This window comes from Sturnus vulgaris, chromosome 18 (assembly GCF_052056855.1).
Source record: "Sturnus vulgaris isolate bStuVul1 chromosome 18, bStuVul1.hap1, whole genome shotgun sequence".
Lineage (NCBI taxonomy): Eukaryota > Metazoa > Chordata > Aves > Passeriformes > Sturnidae > Sturnus > Sturnus vulgaris.
In genome coordinates this window covers 1,169,918-1,193,407 of record NC_142260.1, presented here as the reverse complement: position 1 = coordinate 1,193,407, position 23,490 = coordinate 1,169,918, and the positions used below count along the sequence as shown (strand labels likewise).

The 23,490-nt window shown below is 44.1% G+C and overlaps 2 protein-coding genes across 5 annotated transcripts in view; one reads left to right on the top strand and one right to left on the bottom strand.

Moving 5' to 3' along the window:
• The window catches only part of SOX6 (SRY-box transcription factor 6), a 372,885-nt gene extending 349,760 nt beyond the window's left edge, over nt 1-23,125 (bottom strand). For 3 of the 4 annotated variants that reach the window (XM_088175662.1, XM_088175667.1, XM_088175664.1), the window contains exon 1: nt 17,774-18,262. The gene's annotated coding sequence lies outside the window, so the exon portion shown is untranslated. Of the gene's footprint in view, nt 1-17,773; nt 18,263-22,322; nt 22,503-22,999 lie in introns of those variants that run through there. The other variant, XM_088175661.1, reaches the window with a different exon arrangement.
• Nucleotides 8,547-22,199, top strand: LOC148221684 (uncharacterized). Its single transcript, XM_088175727.1, has 6 exons — nt 8,547-8,614; nt 13,670-14,461; nt 15,666-16,509; nt 16,675-17,738; nt 18,094-18,521; nt 19,838-22,199. Exons 1-4 carry the CDS (start codon nt 8,547-8,549, stop codon nt 16,771-16,773), a joined length of 1,803 nt encoding a protein of 600 aa, XP_088031853.1. The 3' UTR covers nt 16,774-17,738; nt 18,094-18,521; nt 19,838-22,199.
• Nucleotides 23,126-23,490: the final 365 nt, after the last annotated feature.

Genomic DNA, 23,490 nt, shown 5'->3' with positions numbered 1-23,490 from the left:
GAAAGCATTATATATATAGCAAAAATTACACTGGTGTCCTGTGTCTTATGTCTTATGACTAAACAGTATTGTTCTACTTCTTAGTTGTGGTGATTTTTTGTTTTATTTTTTCTCCACTGGGAAAGTACTACTCTATTGTACACATTTTCATTTTTTATGGATGATTCACTTGCTTGATACTAAATGGAAGAAATGCCTTAGTAACGTAATCAAAAATATGCAGGCATGTGTTTCCAAAATTAATTTTGATATTTCCTGTCACTGAACTTGCCTCATCAGAGCATAATAGTAATTTCATAGTTGTAGCAACGCTGATTTCACCACATAAGAATCTACAGGAACATTTGAAGTTGCGCATGTTCAAGATTATTTTTTTTTTTTTTTGTCCTGAACAGCTACACAGACAGTAAGTCTCAAATTCCTATCATCTTCCCAGTAAGTCACAAAGAAACTGGATTCAGAATTTCCAAAGGGCAATAGCTGATATTGCAATCTATGCACAGCTACAGCCTCTCTCTTATAAAAAGATGGAAGTCTAAGTGATCACTATTAAGCATTTGCTCACCATTTAAATTGCTTTCTTACTATTTAAAATGTGTATCTCAATCCTTTTAAGTAATTAGGCAATCAGTAAAAAAAAAAAAATAATAATAATTTGGGCTATTACAATTATTGTTCAAGGGTTAATTTATATAAGCACTGCAGGGGCTATACTGAACACTTATTTTATAAAAGACCTTTTCCTCCTGTTTCACACAACATTTTTCAGAAAATAAGCAGTTGCACAAAAATGTTAACATATGGCAGCATTTTTGGAACTGCTGTAGAAATTAAAGGCAATAAAAATTGCCTTGGACAAGAAAGGACAAATAGGCCAAACCAAATAATTATTCTTGCAGCTTTCTTTAACCGCTAACTCCATTTTATATGCAGTTTCCGATCTCTCATATTAAATCTGATCATATATATTTAATTCCATTCTTAAAAATTTCAGCAGACAACTTCAGTGCTAACCTACAACTGCCCTGTCAGAAAATCTTTGATGTCACAGCATAATAGCTCCTGAAAGAACAGCGCTAATACTTAATGTAACATGAAACCAGGGCCCTGCAGTGGGGCTGTCTGCTGTCAGGAACAAACAGTTTCACTGCTGCTCCCCAGAAGTGACAAGATTGAGAACTAACAGGGCAGCACCTCCTCGGTGCTGCAGGAGACCTGTGCACCAGAGCCGCTGGCAAATCCCACAGAGCAGCATCACTAAACAACAAACAGACAAAAAAAAAAAAACAAAAAACAAAACACTAAATAAAAATGTCCAGCACTGCAGTCATGGATGTTCTCCTCACTTCTTGCTAATACAGTTGGTGTGAAGATGAATTATTTCCATGCTGCAAATGATAAAACAGGAATCTGGTTTTATGTGGGATTTCTTTACATTTCAAGCTTGTAAACAAAGATTCTTGTGCTGCCCAATGCATCTTAAATTCTTTTCCAGAATGTATTGTTTTCTCATCATGATCATTAGATCTCTTTAGGTTTTGAATTGAAATTTTAACACTAAAAGTACTGCTAGTTGAAAACCAGATACTTTCCTCTCTTCTAACCCAGGTGCTTACAGGTCCACCATGATTTTATGATCAGATTCTTGACTAATGAAAACCATCACAGCCATTGTCAGAAAGCACTGCAAAGATCAGATTCCAAAATCCTCTGTGTCCCCTGTTCTGAATGGCACCAAATGTCTCCTGCTCAGTGCTAAAGGGTCCCAGAGGAGGGGTGAGATACTCACACAATCAAGTCCCATATGTGTCTGCTTTGGGCTCCATATTTTTGCCTCTTTCAAAACATTTTTAAGATTCACGTGTAACATTGCTTTAGGTCAAAATGTATTACTATACATGAGAGCACCAGGCTCCCATGGAAATCAGCTCCATTGCTGGATTTATTTTCTCTCTTGGAAAGCTGAGTAGTCTATTTTATAAACTAGCAATAGCTGTATTTTTAAAGTTTATAAAACCTGGCCTCTGGCTAACTTGTAAACAGAGGATATATTATCCTTTTGTTTGTAAAGCTTAATCCTACAACTGTCAAGCTGAATAAATCTTTAGAATAATAGTAAAAATATTAAAAAAAATAGTCATCACTAACAGAAAATTGAACTCAGATTGAGATAAAAATGTCAGTGGCACAAGTTTTTGACACATTTGGCACTACTCATAGACCTGGGAACACTTTTACCATTTAAATTTCTTAAAAGCATTCTTGGGCTATCTGATTTTAAAAGTCATAAGGTAATAATTTTTTTTTTAAAGTACCTATCTTCACCCTCCTCCTTCAATGAATCTCAAAAAAAAAAAAAAAGTCGCAGTGGTTTAAGCATGTAGGACCTTACTGACACTGAATTGGAAATTCCATTCTTCTGGTGGATTCAGAGCACATGCCCATAGAGCAGCATCGAATTTATCTGCTCATACATTTGGAACTCCCAGCATTTGCTCCCAGAGCACACTCAGACACACCAACCACAGCCCAAGCACCGAGCCAGAGCCATTCTTTACACCTTGTGGTGGCAGCAGGTTGCACAAGAGGGAAGAAGGGCACGGTGAGGAAAGCAAGGTGTCAGCAATCACCGTCTGTGACAGCACCAAAACAACCCACGAGGCCAAGTTCCCCTCCCTGGCCCTGGGTGCTGGCACCCAGTGCTCAGAGCTGGGTGCTGCTGTCCCTGCCAGGACTGCCTGTCCCTGCACTCAGCCACGCCAGGGTCTGAGCTGTGCTCCAGCCACTCTGGGCCATCGTGTTTGAGGCATCCCACTCTCTGCACCTCAGCTGAGACAGCAAAGAGGAGCTGCAGGTTGTGATTTCTTCTGTCCCTCCAGCTAGACCTGCACAGACACGCCTGTCTACACTCTAATCTAGGCTATAGAAATACTTCACCTCGGCTGGTTTAAAGACAGAGCATAAAAAGAAAGACAAACAGTCGAGATTTAAGCTAGCACTTAATTGTACCCCTATTCCACCCTGGTGGGAGCAAGCAAAAACTCTTACAGAGACAATGAAAGTCTCTTCCCTCAGAGATTTGCCAAGATCAAGGTTTGTTGCTGCTGAGGAGAAATGGCATCCATCACCTTTGCTGGAGACATCTAGGATTTTCCCCCAGCTTCCTTTTTCTTTTTAATTCAGTTTGTTCAATTGAGCCTTTGTGATGCTTGGTCAGGAATTTGGGGAATAATGGACAAATATTTATTTAAAATTCATATATAATTGACAGCAATAGCAATCACACAATTACAGAAAAAAGATTCTCTGGCTTCTGCAACACTACTGAGGTAGTGCCAAGATTTTGCTTCTTAACAGAACAGGTGAGAGGAGGAGAAGGAAAACAATTAGAACCATTGCCTTACATGGCCAAGACATTTTGAGTCAAGACCAAATATCTGACAGTACTGCCTAGAGATCTCAGCTCAGATAAAGCTCATTGCTAATAATTGAAGAATGCTCATTTGGAACAAGTTTTAAAAATGATAGTAGGAAGCAGAGAGACTTTGGAAACAGAATAGTCAATATAAACAAATATAATTTATTTTCAGAATTTTATATACTAACAGTAGACAGGCATTATTAATTTCTGCAGATAAACAACATAGTTCAAACAAAGAAGAAATAAAATCTGGGTCAAATGTTGGCCTCCTGATCAAAAATCTTAGCAATTTCACATTAAACATAAGTTGATTATAAAGAACATATTTATTTAGCATCAGTAATTATGTAAAATGAGCCATTCCCTCTGGAGATTATCCATAGCCTTCTAGACAAAACAAGCCCCAGAAGTTTTTAATCCTGACCATGTTGCAGGCTGACCATTAAACAAAGGAGCAGGTCAGTAAGGCAAAAAAATATATAAACCACCACTAGTGAATAAGGATTCAGCCCTCCAAAGTGCCAAGCACGTTGGCCCCAATCCAATGAAGTACTTAACTCCATGCTGAATTTTAAGCACATACATAGTCTCATTCCCACTGAGATTATTCCTGTGCTTTAAAGCTCACTATGTGCTTGGATAGTTTTTTGAACTAGGACTTGGTATCCTAAAGGACTTGAACCCTTGAGTGTTAGGAGCTGGACCTGGAAGAGCTCAGGCATAGGAGTTTTCTACCTGTCTTAGTCAATAATTCTGAATTTCACTCTAAAGATGTGAACCACGCAGATATTGCAAAGTTCTGATTCTGACACCCCTTAATTAATTAATTAATTAATATTCTCCCCTAGGTCTAGACAAAAAAACCAAAACCCATCAACTCCTCTGTCTGAGAAAACACATGTTCTCCTGAGTTCAGCTGTAAGAATCAATACTGGGAATAAATGCCAGCTCTCTAATTTGTCATTGCTATTTATTTTAATGCAAAAATGGTGAGAAAAGGTAAACTGCTCTTCACACTTTTGATGGTGGTCATTATGGCTCCAACACCAGAGAACAGGCAGCCTGTGGCTGTCAATGGCTTCTGGCAAATGGGGATCTCTTTACCCAGCCATTGCCTTCAGCACAACTCAGGAATTCACCAGGAGGAGAGGGAGGCCCAAGTGTGACACTGAGTATGCTTTTGGACAAGCAAAATACCAGAAGAGCAAAATGCAAATAAATTAATTTTGCACATCAAACAAATCATGGCTAATATTAAACAGCCTTTTATCTGCATGCAAAAGGGGTTGTTTGTTTAATGTTCTGCTTTTTTTTTTTTTTTTTTCAGGGCCCTATTCATTGGGAAAAAAAAACGGCACTGAAATACCAAATATTTTTAAACACAAGTAAAGTCATTTTATTAGAATCTGAACTTTAAAAAAGCCTCATAAGATCCTGACACATTCATCAAGTGAGTACTTGCACAGAGAAACTTAGAGGGAATAGAGGGAACCACATGCACCTTTGAAACAAATTGTGGAAGGCTATTTTGTGCAGTGGCTGCTGTGCCTCATTTGGACATCTGTATTACACTGTGGCATAGAAATGAAATAGTGAACGTGCATAACCAGCCATAGAGTGATCCTAAAATAATCAGACACGATCTAGCAGCTTTAACTGGATGGAACATTGCTGTGGGGATCCATTTGCTGGTCCACAGTATTCACCAAGAAAAAGCATTAATAAGCTCCATGGTGGTTTTTTTTTACATGCTCAAGAATTCCAATGAAGCCACAGTAATGAATGATCCTGCTAACCCTGGGCACTCTTAAGAAGGAACATTGAGGATGTACCAATCCTTCTCTGGAAGTTTCAGAGGCTCGATGTCTTTTGTGATAAAGCTTCACATTTCTTGTGTTTTTGGACTGGCTCTCTGTTTGTTACCTCTGAATCTCAGTTATTGAGACATGGGCCCAGCCCAGCCCACCACACACAGCTGGAAAGCTGCAGGCCATGGTCCAGCTCTTCTAAAAAGAACAGTCTGCCACAGGAAATCCAAAAAAACTTCTTGCTAAAAGCACAAGAACTGCACTATTTTCCAGAAAGCTGAGGATATAGAAAAACTCTTTCCCTTTTACATAACACAGTATTGACAGTTCTGGAGCTTGTACATCCCAGTTATCAACAGCTGTTCAATCATTACTCCCCCTCTAACCTCAATTAATATCCCATTTGATTGTGAGTGACAAAAGTGCTGATTTTGATATCTCATCCTCAGTTCTTGGAAAGTGGAAGAGCCAAAGCAAAGAAGGAGAATAAAGTAATTAGGTATGCCTTGAAAGGCTGCAACCACTAATGCTTATTTGCCCCCACGCATCCTGGGGTTTTTTCCTGTCTGTCTGCTTCTCATCCTATCCCCTTTCTTCTTTTTGTTTCCTCTCATTCAAATATTCTCCTTCCCTTCCCATCCCCAGAAACAACTTCAGATTCTAAAGTATCTATTTAATTTTTGCTTTGCTTTCAGCTAGTCTCAAAACTTCATCACCAACAAGATCAAAAGGACATAAAATAAAATTCTCTTTTCACATCCAACATTCAGAACAAACTGGTGTGCAAGTGTATTGGGATTACTAATTTATACTGATCATCTAGAATCTGTTAATCCTTTCAAAAATACTTGCTATCAACCAGCTGTCAGAATGATCAGTAAAACACAAAAATGTTTACGATTCATGCTAACCATTCACAGACCTATGACATAAATAATATTTATGTGCACTTCCAAAAAAGACTGATATGACCAAACTGATCCACTCAAACCTTTCCCAGATACCTTCATTTTCCCAGGCAGCAAGGACAGATAACTTGTGTCCCAAAGAATTTGCTGTGAATAACTTGATGAGCAACAGAAAAGGAATACAGAGTTCAGTCTTGAATGCTGTAAGCACTAAAGGCACTTCTTCAACCACTGCATGTTATCTTCTTTAGAAGACAGCATTACATCACCTATATGGAGAAGTTTTAAAAATTTACATCTATCAAGCTGTATCCAAATACCATGTGACTACAGAAAACCTCTATGCCTGTTCAACAGCAATATGAGCATTACAGCTGCTACTCACTTCAATTATATATGCATTCACTCACTCCTCCCTCCCATCTTTGTCCTTTCATAGCCCTTCCCTTCCTCTTCCTTTGTTTTTTCATCCCTTCTTTTCTCCCACACACTTTCAAGAAGGCCCAATTCAGTGTGGCATAGGCAGAGGCCAGCGACAGCTGCAACAGCGAGTGGATTTAAAAAAAAAAAAAAAAAAAAAAAAAATCAAGGGACAGCTTTAAAGTTTGGGAGAGCTGTTTAAACTGAATATGTAATAACTCTACTGAGGATTTGGACTTTAGCTACTCTCAATAGGGGTGCTTCATTACCTACTTGTGGGAATGTCACTTGTGTGTGGTGAGGTCACAGCCTCCTGGCGCTAAATTCCGTGTGTGCTGTTTAGCCCGGTCAGCTGAAAACAAACTAGCAGATGCCACCCTGATTTGCATCCAGTTGCTATTGATACTAGAGGCACAAAATGTGAAAGACAGGAAGTATCATGTGGGAGCCACGCTTCAGCAGTGTGAGGGGAAACGAGCCTTCATCTTTTTAGCTAATCATCCCAAGCAGAATTACTGAAATAGGAAAGTTTTCCACAGCAGGAACACGGCAATCAAAACCAGTCTGGGGATGGATTTGACTCTCGCTGGTTTATTGGTTATCCTAGGCATTTCTGTGCCACTTTGACTGGGCTGGAGGGGGGAACCATCAGAAGTCAAAACAGCAACAGCTTAAACCTTGATGTTTGCACTTCTAATGGAAATCACCCATACAAATAATTCAGCAAAACAGTTTCTACCTGCTCCTTTTGGGTTTGGTTATGTTACACTCATATTGTGAAAAATTGAATTCAACCTGTCCAAGGGAAGACTTCAGGAATTAGAAACTCCAGTTAATTCTCAGTAATAACTTTTTAGGCACATTTTAACTCGCCCATCCGCATTTCCTCTTTCCCTGGAAAGACCATACAACACTCACAGCATTCAAAGTCTTTCGCTTTTACACCACTGTGATGAGTCTGTGTTTGTAATTTGATGCCATTCCATCACACGGTGTTGTGCAATGGTGTTTTCAGATGAACCTTCAGTGGGCACACCCATGCAGCCCATAAAGCACATGGCAGCATGGCTGAGTAAAATACACACGGGTGTAGCTGCACTGCCACTGCTAATCACAGCTTTTGTTACGTTCTTAAACATCACAGATTGGAACCTTCTTGTCTTGGGGGGGTAGAGAAATTAAAAATAATGAGAATTTTCACTGATGGAAGAAAAACACGAAACAGAAGGAAAGACTGTGTAGACCAGCAAGGAAAGAAAAGCCTTTAGGCTTTCACCAAAGGTTGAGGGAAGGTCTTTGAAGCAGGGAACAAGGACCCACTGAGCTGCTTGAATACACAGCAGACTTGGCTCCTGAAAGTCCAGGCTGAGTGTTGAGGGTAAGCACAGACACACATGAGAATGAGAATATGCCTTGTCTTAGTTATTTTTCTTGAGCATTATGTGGTAATACCTTTCTTGGTCTCTTCTGTTTCGTATTTTTCTGTCTCACTGCTCTTCTCTACACTGACTCCTCACAGTCTGTGTAGCCATCATCCCATCCCAACACCAGTCTACTGCCTTCTAGCTCATGAAATCAAGGTGAAAAGTCAATAATATCTAACTTGCTTTGAAATCAATGAAGATTCCATTGTTACTTCCACAGAGAAACAGCGTGGGCACCATAATTTCCATATGCAAAGAACAGGTAGAATAATGGGAGCTGGGGCCTATAGAAGGCAACCTTAAAGCATGGAAAGGGTTTTCCTGGAATTCATCTTTGATCTTTTGATTAAGCAATGACAATAGATATAAACAGCAGAATGTAAGAATGTATGCATGTAAACCAGAGGTGAATACTCAATTTCACTCCTAGGGGCTCCCATAATAAAATCACTGCTACTATATGTTAAAACACAACTACTTAGGGACATTAAAACATGCCATGTGCATATCTACATATATTTGCACTAAAGGTTGAATAAAGTATATTCCCACTGTGGTGGCCTACATGAATCCCATAGCAGAAGAAAAATATGAAAGGAGCTGCAAGAAGATAATCTGCCCTCAGCAGATCAGGTATGAATGAAAGAAAAACAAAACTAAAAAAAAAAAAAAAGAAAAACACACAGTCACAGCCCCCACAATCACAGGAAGCCTGCAAGCCAGCAGTCAGAATCCCCACATGCTGCATAATACACTGCACCAGAAGACCTGCTGGAAGATAGATATGGAGGGACAGTTGGTCTAACATGTACTTTACATGGGAAGAATTCCTGTTAATATTATCCTAAAGCCATAAAAAACATAATGTAAGCAAACCTGATTCCACCCTGATTGATACAAAATTATTCTCTACAGTTAATCCAATGCAAACAGGGCCTTGACACACGAGCCCCATCCCCACAAAATCACAAAAAGTTCTTTCCATTGAACCCAGAAGGAACTGCATCCTGGCCTAAGGAATGTGATTGTGGCTAGAGTAAAAAGGCACCCTCCTGCTTAAGTAAACAAAGTTACACTGGCTTATACCAGCTGAGAATCTGTCAAATACCAAATTATACCAAAATATTCCTCTGAAATGGCTCAACATTCAAATTCCATATGCATCAAATCCTTCAAAATGCTCATTCTAATAACAATAAGCCAGTTAGACTGGCTTATATGACACTGCTCTTCTCCAGAGAGCTCCCAAAATCTGAGTCCTCATCTAGTTCCACCTATTAGTTCAACAGGTGGATTTGGTCCTTCTCAGGTAAAATGCTGTGAGTGTCCTTAGCTACCACACTGAGGAAGGGAAGTGAGGATTGCCTGAGCCAGTTAAAACTGTCACAATGTGGATGGGCAGCTCCATCCTATCTTAGCTGGAATTAAGCCATGACACTGAGGTTAACCCCCCCCTAGTGCAGGAATGCCATGGGTTTGCACCAACCACAAATGGTCAGGACCTCGGTGGAACGAGCCTGTCCACAGCAATCTCCCAGATGTAAGAAGCAGCAGAACAGTCTCTGAAAGGGTGGGATTCCAGCTCAAAACACCCATGGATTACATCCATCAATCATCACCTAAAACTGGGAAAAAACTGAGCAAGATTGCTGCAACACAACCACAGGGCGAGCATCTGTTTAAGCACAAAGATTTCCCAAAAACTCCACCTCAGTAGCTCTGGAGCATTAATGGACAGAGCATCTCTGAGTAATGAGGAAAGTCACAGAGCTCTGTGCCTCCTCCACACTGGGACACTGACCAACACAGTTTGTGAAGTAAACAATTCAACAGCAGCCCTTCCGGAACAGCTCAGGGTGATCCACTCAGGAATTAAACTCACATTTATTCCAGAAAAGAGTTTCCAGATAGGGAGCACCCTGCAGTATTTTATGTCAATTTTCCCACAATGGCAGGTCCTTGGAGTAATATATAAATTCTCCTTATGCTGTGTAACAGTTAGTTGGAATTAGTAAACACATATTGTTCCATTAAAAATATTATGTTCCAGCACATGCATTTAATTTGCCATAAAGTATGGTATGTAAGAAATCACACCATTTGCAATAAATCTGAAAAGATATTAGCATTTTTGTTTCTAATACAAGATATTTTATGCAAGTCGTAAAATTTCAGTGGTATATGGAAGGGGTCTTAGTGAAATACACAAAAAAATATGACTATAAACAAGCCATCATTCTGGTAAGAGGAAATACAAACAACCAGAATAAAAATAGTTGATGCACAAAAGCCATAATGAGGGGGTTGCTCAAAAAATAACTTCTACTTTGAATGGTTTGGATGAAATACAAATTATCCACAGAAAAGTGTGGACTGGCATAAATGTTTGTACAAAATTATAAGTATATTTCTAGAAGTATGCAAGAGACAACCGCCTGCATGCTGCACAAGGTCCCAACAACGCTCAGCCTAAGTGCAAGTGCACAGAGTCCAAACCACTGCATTTTAATTACTATGCAGCCTCAGATATATTGCCTTTGATATGGAAATGTTCTTGTTCTCTCATCTTCACATACGGTCTCATGCACAGAAATCTTTATCTGATTCATAAAAAATAAACTAGAATCCAATCTCAACACCTGACCTCAGTGCTTAGAAGTTTTTTACTAAGCATGGTGTCACTATAAAAAGAATGGGTAATATTGGTGTAAAGTTAGATATTTGGAGCAATGATATGAAGGATTTGCAGTTAGCAATCAAATCAATACTGCACCTCTAAGGTTTTAGAGTTCCCTATTGCCTTATGTCAGTCTCCCAGTGACTGCAGACACAATTGACTACACCTTTCTGTGTAGCTCAAGAAGAAAGAAAAAATATTTAAATGACATATCCCGTCTTGCCACTGATAGAAGAGATGCAGCTCAGCCACTCACTGTATGGAATAGGTTCTGAAATCTAATAAATCACTAACATCAAACTTTGCACCTTTTTTTTTTTAAATTTAGATGCTACACTCTGGAACACATTTTAAAGGTATGCACTATAAAGTTTGCACAAGAAGAAGCAAAATTTCCCGAGCTTTACTTCAACACACACGTAAAATAAACGTAAAAATATTTAAATACAAACCCTTTCCTGTATCTTATATTATTTAACATGCTGCCCGTAAGAAGGCTAAAAATTTTGCTTTGACAAATTTTACTAGTCACTCAGAAAAAACATTAACTATTCAGACCTATTTAGGTAATTCTCCTAGCTCTATAGAATTACATTTTCTTTTTCTAAAGAATATGATCTGTGTAAGCTCTCTACAGATGATAATGACCCATCTGTAAATCATTTTGTTGCAGGTTATCTGTTTTTTATCACTGCTAGTACCTGTCTGTCCCTGATATGATACCCTTAAACACATTAACTTGATGGAATGTTTTGCCTGACTTCAAAAAAACATCCATTGATCCATTCTGCACTATATAAGAATTACTCTGATTAACCTAGTTTAACAATATACCTAATTTTATCTTATTCATTCCAATTCACAAATTCAAGAAATATTTGATTGAACTAATTTCCAAGCAATGATTTTCAGACTTGGGACGCTGGGTTTTTTTTCTTCTTAATTTAAGAAGACAAAACAGTAAACATAAAACTGATATGAGTATTTTAAAATATACAAGAGGAGGGGAGAAATGTCTGTGTACTGATTCTTGTTTCTTTAAGAGAAAATCCATTTTTCAGGTTCCTGTTGTACTAATTGAAAGAGAATTATTTAAAACTTCACTGAATACTTGAATATACCATGGATATCTGTAGCAGTTTCACGAGTTCCAAAGAACTCCAGACTTTCTGAAAGACAGTAAACTAAAAATTGGCAGGAAATCTCTTACAATGATGTCACAAATATTTGTTGTTGCCACAGAACACTGTTTTAAAAGAACACCTACTTCTGTGCTGAAAAGGCTTTGGGAACACGCAATTATCCAGTTTTATCACTGTAGAAATCAGCTGCTTTCCAGCAAATACGTCTATCAGATCTCTCTTCTGTGCAGAGCTACATCTAAATCTAAATAAATAGCACCTATTTCAGACAGATTTCACTCCAGCCCAGTACACAGCCTTACTAACGAGAGGATTTCAAGGTGTTTTGTTGTTTTCATAATTTGATGTAAAGGCCTGCAATGGCACGGGTACAGGTACATACTGTGGGAGAAACATGTACTCCAAATGGCTCATACAAAATAAAATAAAATAAAATTCCGTTTCTGTGGTTCGGTAATAAGTCCCCTAAAAGTTCCCATTCTTTCTGTTCTACCTGAGGAAAAATGGGAAGCTGTGTAAATAAAAGCTACACAAAAAGCCACTGAAGGAGACAAACAGGAGCCAGCCTGCTGCAGTACAGAGCTGAAACATTCACCTGTGTGTGAAGCAGCCAGCACATCCCACAGCAGCGCTCCTCTCCTGGCTTCTGACACCCTGCAGAAAATGTCTCGAGGCTCTGCCTCCCTGATCTGCTGCACCAGCTGGAATGTTTGAAAAATATGTCTCTGCATCACTGCAGTTGACACAGTTCACACAGACACCCCTATTTTCATGACTTTTGAAAACTTTAGCCATTACAGGCGAGGTCTGCCAAGCCAGCCCGCTGATCTCCAAAGTGACACTGTGGAAAAAAAAAAAGGGAAATGTACAACATCCCATTGTATGGGGTGGAAAGCAAAAAGTATCCTGGTTTCCCTTTCCGAAGTAATTTTTGGTCTGGGAAGTAAATAAATAAATAAATAAATGAACAAATAAATCGACTGAAGCCTTTGGAGTGTGATACATTTCCAAGGGGGAAATCAACCCAAGTGTAAAAGATTGATGGATATGCTTCCTGAAGTGGTATCTCCCAAGGTGATCACTGTGTTTAGCAGATAAAAGAGGGCTAAAGAAACTTCCTAATGCCAACTGAGAAAGAAAAAAAAATGTATTTGCTATTGCTATCATCATGCAAAGCTCTGACCTTTATTGCCACAAGATATTTCAAGGCCTCCAAGAACTGCAGGGATATGTGGATACTTTGGACTAAAAATATGATCAAAGATGCAAAAAAAAGTCCAAAGAGATTTTTTTTTTCTGTTGAGCAGAAGAAGTTTGGCGGGAAATGACCACGAACAGTTGTTGGCCACATATTAAAAACCACTGGCGAGGGAACAAGCACTGGCAGTTCCCACTTGTGAACAAAATCAAGCTGACAAGTGAAGGCAACTAACTTTGGGCATCAGCTATTATTTTCTGCAAGTATTTTCTACTGGTAAGGCACTTGTGGCCTTACCAGTGAAACTGATGGGCTGCACTTGGTTCCTCTCGTCTCTTTCCCCGGTGTGTAAAGGCAAAAAAAAAAGGGAAAAAAAAAAAAAAACCGCAGCAGTTACATAAGTTGAGCGGAGAGTCGGGAACGTGCAGGGAGAGACAGCCATCTGTCTCGCTGCCTTTATGCTGTGTTACACACATGGCACTGGCTTGCACCCTGCGATCTAGCAGAGAAGGAAACCGAGGGAGCGCTGAGGGAGCCCAGTTCAGCCTCCCAGCAGAACCGAGACGGAGCACCGAGCTGCAGGGAGGAGGGAGGAAATAATGCGTTTAGCAGAGGATGCGAGACTGCCGACCAAAGGGCCCCTTGCGCGCTCATCGCTGAATGAATTAAAGTTCCCGGGCAGGAGGCCGGGGGAAGAGACACGAGAAGTGTGACAGCAGGGAAAAGGGGCTGGGAGCCGCCAGCCGGGGGCAAGGAGGGCACGGAACCGGGGCAAGGAGGGCACGGAGCCGGGGCAAGGAGGGCACAGAACCGGGGAGCAAGGAGGGCACAGAACCGGGGAGCAAGGAGGACACGGAGCCGGGGAGCAAGGAGGGCACAGAACCGGGGCAAGGAGGGCACAGAACAGGAGCAAGGAGGGCACAGAACCGGGGGCAAGGAGGACACGGAGCCGGGGGCACTACGGGCACAGAACCGGGGCAAGGCAGGCACGGAACCGGGGATAAGGAGGACACGGAGCTCGGGCAAGGAGGGCACACAGCCGGGGGCAAGGAGGGCACAGAACCGGGGACAAGGAGGGCACAGAACCGATGGCAAGGAGGGCACAGAACCGGAGCATTAGGGGCACAGAACCGGGGCTTTAGGGGCACGGAGCCGGGTCCGCGGGGTCCCCGGCGCTGCCGCGGCCGCTCCCGCCCCGCTCGGGGACCGGGGGCTCCGGGGACCGGCTCGCCCCGGGGGTCTCTGCGGGGTCACAGCAGCCCGGGGGTCCCGGGCCGGACCGAAGCGGGCCGGGCTGCCCCGGCCCCGAGCCCCCTGGCCCGGCTGCGGCCCGGGAAGCGGCGCTGGGAGCGATGCCCAGGGCTCACCTTCCCCTCCCCCCGGAGAAGCGCGCTTCAAAATGGTTTTGCAGGCGAGGCTGGCCAGGCTGCGCTCGGTGCAGGGCTTCCAAGAGCAGTGCCTGGGTTGGTTTCCGTATATTCTTTGGCTTTTAATAGCTAGCTGAGGGAAAAAAAGAAAGCATTATTGTTTTCTTTCTTTCCTTCTCTCATTGCCTATTCTAAATTTGACTCCAAAGTTTAAGCAGTTGAATTGGCTAATTCTGAATACAGTCTATTGAGAGACCAGACACAGCAGTATATCCCTGTATAGCAATAGATACAATGTGCTGAATTGGCAGTCTAATTATAAATGTGGCATTTGGACCTCCTTTCAGACCCAGTGCCACCTTACCTTATGAGGGAACTTCAACTACAGCAACTGTTCAAAACAAAATGCCATTACAGGATCAGCTTCACCCAACACTGGAACCAGCCAGGGGATTGTTTTACAAACAGCCTTTCTCACTTAACACAAGAATGTATTATAAGGAAAAGTTATGGATAGTGCAGAGTCTGAAGAAAACGCGTATGTAGTTTCTGCCAGGTGTCGAGCTACTTCAAACTGCAGCATACTCCAAATGACCTCATTATTTTCTTTTAAATGTACTCACTATAAATAATTATTCCTTAGTTTTACTAGAATGAGCTGCTAGGTACGCTTGCTGTTTATATTCCAAGCGTAGTGTGCATGTAACGTCATGAGCACAAAAACCCACGAAATATCCTGGCTCAAAACAAAAACCTGCAATAAGATCTTGCCAAAGAATCATGGGGTGCTGAAAAAAAGTTTTTTAGAGGGTCTTTTCCAGGGAAATATTTGTATATAATGGCAGGCTACATGCACATATCTCACATTCATTCTTATTATTTACTTTATGGTATTATAATGGCTTAATTAAATGAGTGGGCACAAGCACGTCAATAAAACAAGTCAAGTCAAGTCGAAGTCTCAAAACAGGTTTCAAAATTGCTCCATTACACGAATACAGAAAGGGAAATTCGTTAATTTTTAGACTTCAATACTCTGTTTGAGGACTGGATAGAACTGTTCTCCTGTCCTCACGATCAGCACTGAAGATGGAAATGGCAAAAAAAATGTTAAAGTGAGGGTAAAAGCAAGCAGTAGGAACAAAGTGCCGCTCGTGTGCCGAAGGCTATTTAAATTTGCTTAATAAACATATACCTTATCTACAAACAGCAGGCGAAGATATATTACTTTATCACAGAAAGTTTCACCTCCCTGTTTTTGGGAAACACCCCTAGGACAGCACTAATCTGGCGTCCCCAGGCTCCCACCGGGCTGCCTTTCCCTGCGGCCCCCCTTCCTCCCACCCCGGCCACTCAGACGCAACACTAATTGTCCTTTCACGGTGCCACTTTCACTCCTTGCCGTCCCTTTCCACGAGTCACAAAACCGCAGCAAACCCCACGGCGAGGCGGGGAGCGGAGACAGCGCCGGGCTGGACACGAGGGGTGCCCGGAGTGACCTCCGGGCCCTGGGAGCACGGCTGGGGCCGGGCCCGGGGGGGACACGCTCCGGGGGCTCGGCTGGGAGCTGCTCACATCACTCCTGGCTGCTCTTCCTCTTCCTCCTCTCCCTCTCCCTCTCCCCTACCTACAGGCAGCCGCGACCCCGCCGCCGGTACACGCGTGCATGCATTACACGAGCGGGCAGCGCCGGTGCCCGCTCCTCCCCGGAGAGGGGGAAAGCCGCAGAGCCACACTCATTAGCTCCCGCTGATGATTCCTTTCAGGACCGTGAATGGAACAATTGTCAAAAACTGCGGGAAAAAAAAAAAAAAAAAAAAAAAAACAACAAGCCCCGAGACTATTATATACAGACACAGCTTGTGTGCGCGCATGTGACAGTTGCAGGCAACCCAGATTTGGCCGTAAACTCTTCGGCGTTATCCGAGATAAAACATCAAATTGCTTGTACGGTAAAAGAGGCTTCTTATCCCCAATCCATAAAAATAAACAGCTTCGAAGGTAGTGAAACCCAGGAAAAGAACAAGCTCTCCACAAGACACACCTTGCCTCACTCGTATCCTGCAGCACCGCCTGTAAACAGCTGCGCTAGCTTGTTGCAACTGCCACTATTTTATTTTAAAAGAAGAATAACAGTAATAATAGTAAGTGAAATACTTCCTGAAAACTTACTTTGCATTTAGTTTAGGCACTATTCTTTTTTTCAGCTCGCAAAGGAAGCCGTTTTGTCCAGGTTAGGTATTGTCTACTTATGGATCAGCCTCTGGCTAAGGGTTTATTTTAATTTATGGCTTATGCATTCTTTTAAGGTCGATTTGCATGACCTCCGGCAAAGAGCTAAGGCAGCAAGAAATCCCAAGTCGACTGTTGCCACAAAGCGGCACGCATCTCCCCTTCCCCGGGTGTAAACAGAGCTCTCTGATGATGGACTGCCTTCTTCCCCCCTCCCTGTGTATCACGAATTAGGGCGCGATATCGATTTTAAACTTTTCGGTCGAACTTTACGCCGGGAGCTCGGGCGGCGGCGGCTGCCGGGGACAGCGCCGCGCCGTGGCCGAGCGCGGCACTGCGGCCGGCGCAGCTTTGTGTGCTCCCCGCGGCCGCCCCGGGCCGCCTTGGAAGCGCTCACCCACCTCAAACTTCGCGCAGAACCCACGGGCACCGCTAAAACTCCCTTCGCCTTCCTCCATCCCGCGTCTCTCGGGGTGATCCGCCAGGAGAAACCCACGCGAGCGCTTCGGAGCAATGACAGCAGCGCTCGGCTCTCTCCAAAGATTTATTTCGGATTTTTATTTCTCCTCTCTTTCTCTCTTTCTCCCTCTCGTGTTAGTTCCTTACGTACAATATCTTCCCGCACCATGTGTTCGCCTGCCGTGGGTGATCTTAAAATACAACGCTGATCTGTCACTACATTTTAAAATAAACTCTACTCGGGAAGGATGAGAAAGTGTTGTGATTTCAAGGTACTGGGGTCCCTTAACGTCTCGGAAACCTCGGGATTCAAACAGCCCCGGAAACTCGCACGGGGACGAGACTATAACTACTTTTCCCTAAAGAGAAGGGGGGGTAGGGGGGGGGGGGAGGAAAAAAAAATGAGGAAGAAAAAAGAAACACAACACCCTCGTGATATAAAAGTAAATAATCGTGCAGGGGGGAGGCGGGGGAAGGGGTGAATTCAGCAATGTTAAAAGCTAAACAACAGATCTATCTCCGGACGCTGCTGCTTCACTCAATTGCAACTAATAACCCATTAAAGACAGCGCAGGGGGAACCGAATTCTCTCCTGCAAAGCGACATAAATCCAGCGAAAACCCATTAAACCGCCGCCACCGCCACCAAGCCACGCAGCACTACACACCACAGCAAACAACAGGTATACAACACAATAGGGCTGGTTTTCCTGGTTACCTCCTCGGGATCCAGTGTGGCACAAAGCACTGGGAGAGCCTCCTTTTTTTTTTTTGCAACGCGCTTCGGTAATTTTCATTAAAAAGAAAAAAAAAAATTAAAAAAAAAGGGAAGGAGGTAAAAGGGGGGGGAGGGAAGGGAGAGGAATAAATGGGTAGTAATTCGGTAAAATAAAATAAAATAAATGAACTAGAGTCTGCTGGTGTTTCTCCGGGCCATGGATGTGCAGGATCCCGATCGTTAGAAGTTTGCGGATGGGTTGCCTGGAGATTTGGTTACAATCAGGTTCATTTTTTTTTTTTTTTTCCTCCTGAAACAAGTGAAGGCGATGGTTACTGCTGTCAATCTTGGCAATCAATGTGAGCGGCCATGTCGTAAGTATTCAAAGCATTTCCCGTCGTGCAACATCAGAAAGTGAGTGGCCAGGGCATTGATCTGAGGAAGGCAAAAGGAGGCAGGGCTCCCCCGCCCAGACAGCACAGGCAAGATGAGACAACACAGGGAGAGAGAGGAGGGAGAGGGGAAGGGAGGGAGAGACACACACAGAGAGAGAGAGAGAGAGAGAGAGAGAGGCTGGGAGCGAGCGGGGAGAGCAACAACTGCGGAGAAAGTGAGCACAAAACAGAAAGTGAAATCGGCGCGGGCTGCCAGGCGCATCCCCGCGCAGCTATCACCGCTCACAGGGCCATTAGACACACGAAACCCTACCCCGCTAATGAGCGCTGATGGCCCGGAGCGGTGAGGAAAGGTACCCGAAAGTTACCGGGGAGGGGGTGCGAGGGCGGGGCGGGGGCCGGAAAAGGAGGAGGGGGAGCGGGAGGGTCCCGGGGGAGCCGGTTCGAGGGGCCGGGGGGGGGGGGGGGGCCGTGTCACACGGGGCCGGCCCTCCCTCCTTTCCCTCCCTCCTTTCCCTCCCTCCTTCCCGGGGACACACACACACACACGCCGGGAGAGTCCCGCCGGCTCACGGGATACACCAGAAAAAAAAAAAATAATAGTAAAATTACAAGGAGGGAAAGAAAAAAAAAAAAAAAAGAAAAAAAAAAAAAAGCTGGAGAAAGATGATGTGCAGGAGGGAGGGAAGGGCTGGCGGCGTGGGGAGGGAGCGGGGACGACGAGAGGGAAGCACTCAGCAAGCGCTTAGTGACAGCTGATAAATGGGTCTCTGAAGAGCCCGATCCCACAGCACGGCCGGGAGGGGGGGAAAAAATATTAAAAAAAAAAAAAAAAAATGGGGGAGGGTGAAGGGAGATGAAATGGAAAGTATAAATTACACCAGAGATGGGAGTCCAGCTACAGGGACCCAGGGGGGAGAAGGCACTCAGAGCCCACAAACTATTTAGTGATGGATTCAGCAGAAAGGTGAAAAGTGAGTGGAGTGAAAAGGGAAAGACAGGTATGGCCGGAGAGGAAAAACTGATTTAGGACGGACTGGAGCTGAAGTTGGGATTCTCGTGGCGACGACGAGAAATTTTAGCAGCGGCAATATATAAATATCCCTCTCTCTGCCTACCAAAAGGCAACAGATAAGGACTGGAATATCAGCCTGAATACCAATTTAGGAACTCACGCTCTCTTGGAAGTGCTAATTGGGGATGGGGGGGGGGGGGGGGAATCTGGGAGAAAGAAGGGAAAAACTATAAGGATCTGAGGAGAAAATCAACCAGTGGCAGAGTACTGCAAACCCAAGAAAGTCTCCCTGCTGTATTTTTGCATTCCAAAGGTAAACATAAAAGAGTCTTTCAAACTGTCAGGGGCCCGCAGATCAGGTGGGCAAACAGCGCTGCAGAGCGAACGTCTCCCTCTTTTGATATTATTCACACCTAGGCTAAACTGTTGTTAAGATGGGAGTGCGGAAAGCAACCTCAAGCCCACAAAATGAGAGAGAGAGAGAGAAGTTGTTGATTCATCTCTGTATTTTTGGCACTTTCTCCCCATTTTCCAGAAGGCGCCTGGAACAGTTAGTAACAGACAAACTTTTTAATTTTAAAATAGCTTCATAACTTATAGAGGCCAAAAAGACGAGGAGAGAGCCTGATTTCGCTTTCCTTCTCTCACAAGTAGAAATTTGCAGGCTAGGTTAGACCCAGAAGCACACTCAGCCCCACTGCAAATGAACCTGGCTTCAGCAGGACGTGATGAAAATGGAGCATTAACGCGATGGCACAGGACAGATATGACCTGGCTCTAGTTCATTTTGTTAACAAGCTGTAAAACTCGACACACTGCTGGAGTCATGCACGCTGCATCCTCTGCCTTTGCTATCCGAGGTGCTATCGCCCCTCTCGAGCCGAGTTCAGGGAAAAGGAGTTATAAGTCAGAACCTCTTGGAATAGTGGACCTGTTCTATGCAATATTTTTGGCAATTCCACTACAATAAAAGGAGTAACCAAGTCCTACTCGGCAAGCAGCAAGCACCTTGAAATAGAACTTCAAAATTATCTAGTAAAGCTTTATCATCAAATTAGCTGGATGAGGGCACAGTAGCTAATTTCCGTGCGTTCTTTCAATTTTAATGAAAGACACTAAAAAAGTGAAATTCAGAGATGAGGGGAAATTGTATGGTTGTGAACACTGAGTTTGTATTCACCTGCATTCGGCTACTTCAAAGTATTCACCTTGCTGCAGTTACCCGGTCTATGGAATTAAAGCAGCAAATAGCTGCCTTTCGAGATACTGCTCTCTCCTTTTTAATCTTTAGTTATAAGAATTCCAGTGATTGGCCACTAATGCTTTCCTTGTAACACATTTAAAAAACCTGCTGCAAGTAAAGGAAATACCTTGACTTTTCCCACAATTAGTGTAGCTTTGGCGCGCAAAAAGATTTTTTAAAAAATTAAAATGAGCTATGTGAGAAAAGAGACGTAAATCAGAACACAAGGACGAATAGCCTGCCTCAGTCTGCAACTCTAGTAATTTGTTGCTGCAAGTTTTTTTTTTTCTTCCAAGAAACAGAAAGGAAAAATACAACCCAAGCACTCCTCAAACGCAGCGCCTTATTGACTACGAAGCGGGAACGGGACAAGAGATAATTAAGGCATCAGATAAACCTCACCGCCCACCTAGCTCCAGAGCGGGGGAGCATCCCTGCCCTCCCGAAATGGCAGCGCAGAGAACGGCCCTGGGCTGGGGCAGGACAGGGCAGGGATGCGGCCGCGCTCCCACAAGGAACGCTCTCCAGCTTGTTGCTTCCCCTGCGTGCTCAATTCAGTTTACAGATGTAACTCACGGTGCCGACAGCGGCTACTTCTCGGCGGCACGAAAAGAGGATTCCCTGGGCATTGTATGCAGATGTGCGTGTGTGTGTGAGCGCTGCACGGGGATAATTGTGATTCCCTCTTTGTTTGCATAAGTGAACACCCGCCGTGCGGATCCGGCTCCACGTGCCGAGAAACAAGCAGGCGCTTTCACTTGGAGTGTCACCCCACGTTTAGAAAGCGCCTTTGGAATTACTGCCCCTGCTTTGGCTCCACGGTGCCTAAAGGCAGATGTTGAGGAGGGATGCTGACCTGCTGGGGGGGTCCCTGCTCAGGGAAGGGAGCGCAGGCTCTCAGTCACGTCGGGGCACTTACCTGTGCACAGCTGTCACGGCATTTTGCGCCCTGTGTCTCACTAAATGCGTCAAAGTAAAGCAATATTCAACAAGCGAGGCAACCTGTCTGTGGGCTGAGTTGTACGTACCGCATCTTTAACCTGAGCAGCAAACCTGCAACTCCTGGAGAGTTGGCGGAACAGTCTCAGAAGTTTTGGATTCAAAGGGCAAGAAATTTCACTTTAAAAGTCATTCATCCACTTCTAAACTGCCCTCTCACCCCAGTTAATGCCGGACAATTAAGAGGCATGTTTATAAATTCCCTCAGCGGACACTGTCCGACAATGAAGGCTTGTTACAGGCTTGCTAAGGATGTTCAGAGAAACTTTTGCGAAATAATCAACAGCATCTGAGAGAAAGCTGAAGGTAAAGAAGTTAAAGCCTGATAATCCGATTGGGAAAAAGTTTTGTTAGACTAGACAGAAGTAAATTACTGCACGTTTCTTCAAAAGCAAACCCATCAGCTGATACGAGTTCTCCTAGAACAAGAACCTCTGGCGAACTCCTCCAAATTTAGGGGACGTTTGCATTTTGTAACACTCAAAGCTTAAAGATCTGCCTGAAAACAAAACCTCTGAATTCCTCACAGCGTCATCTGCCAACAAAATGTATTGTCTTGGCAGAAAGAGTATCAAGGAGATTTTAATTTCATTTTAAACTGTGCATCATCTTGATAGCGAAGGAAAAAGCTGCAGCAACAATCTCCCCGCTCCACGCCCCCGCCGTTCAAAAAAAAAAAAAAAAAAAAAAAAAAAGGAGGGGGGGGGAAGAGAGAGAACTGGAAAAACCACATAAACTTTTACAAAGAAAATAAAAGCAAGTTCGACATGAAAACCCCTTCCTGTCTCGGAAAGTTCATTTTAAAGGTCCCCTCTGTAAATCTAAAGTGCAAACACCAGGCTAAGGTAGTGAGTGGCTGGAATTTGCATGCTGATAAGAGAAGGCTGTTGTACTTACAGTGACAGAGGGCAGGCTGCGGAAGAAAAGCTGTTTGTGTTAGCCTGAGAGTCACCCAGGGCTGCAATGAGAGGAGAAGAGAGGAGTGGGAGTGCCAAGCTGGATACACCTTCACCGCATCTCATCACATCTGCCAGCCTCTCTCTCCCTCTCTCTTTCATTTCCACATTCCCTTTGTTCCTGAAAAAAAAAAAAAATCTACACGTCACATCAGTCCCCAGATGCAGTCTACACCAAAGAAAAAAAAAATGAATAATTCAATCAAACTGTGCATAGTCTCTAAGGCAATAAATCTATTGCACTTAAAGAAACGAAGGGTAATTACCGCTATAGAATTAGAATAAGGCCAGAGCGCGCAGGGATCCCAGGGTCTGTAAACTCCACGGTCAAATAAAGTTTCATTTATTTAATCCTTTGACAACCCCAATGTAAACTAAAGGGGAGGATCAGAACTTATTCCGGTTGGGTCTGAGAATGCTTGAAGTGAATGTTATAAAAGGAGAGCGCCCGTGGTCTGTGACAAACACAATGCCAGGGAGTAGAAGTGTTTCACTGCATCACCTCCAGGGTCCGTTCCCCCCTCCCTAATGAAGAGCAGACCACACTCCCACTTCCACCGGCTCCTGCTGCTCGCTGCAAGTGCAGCGGGGATCGCTGGCAGCCGGCAGCCGCCTTACCTGCTGCCGAGCGCCAGCACAGCCCGACAAACAACTCGGGGGAAGCGGCAATTTTGTTCCACGCTCTGGCGGAGAGAAGCCTCGGGGGATTTGCACCGGCAAGGATTGCCTCGGAAGGGTGGCCCTGAGTGGCGGATGTGTGCGGGGCTGAGGCGGGGGACTGGCGGCCGGGGGCGGGGGGAGCCCGGCGGGAGCGGAGCCCGGCGGGGCGGGCGGGGACGGAGCGGCCGGCGGGGAGGGAGGGAGGGAGGCAGGAGCCGCGCTGCTCCCGCTGCTGCCTCGCAGGCTGCTCGCTCGGCTCCGAGGTAAGATGACTCTACGATTGTGTTTTGTCCCCCCCTCCCCACGGGTACCCCGGGTGCCAGGGGCGCGCTGCTGCGCTAACGAGGGCGGCGGCGGCTCGGGGCTGTGGCTCAGCTCCGTGCGCCCGAACCGAGCCGGAGCTTAACATCGGCATCTGCTGCTTTACACTCTCCATCACGTTCTTTGCA

Bases quoted from the DNA above. Each gene is read 5' to 3' on its own strand.
- LOC148221684 (XM_088175727.1), top strand. From the start codon at position 8,547: ATGAATCCCATAGCAGAAGAAAAATATGAAAGGAGCTGCAAGAAGATA. The intron at 8,615-13,669 runs GTATGAATGAAA...AATGAATTAAAG, and splicing joins ATCTGCCCTCAGCAGATCAG to TTCCCGGGCAGGAGGCCGGG. The intron at 14,462-15,665 runs GTTGGTTTCCGT...TGGCGTCCCCAG, and splicing joins CTTCCAAGAGCAGTGCCTGG to GCTCCCACCGGGCTGCCTTT.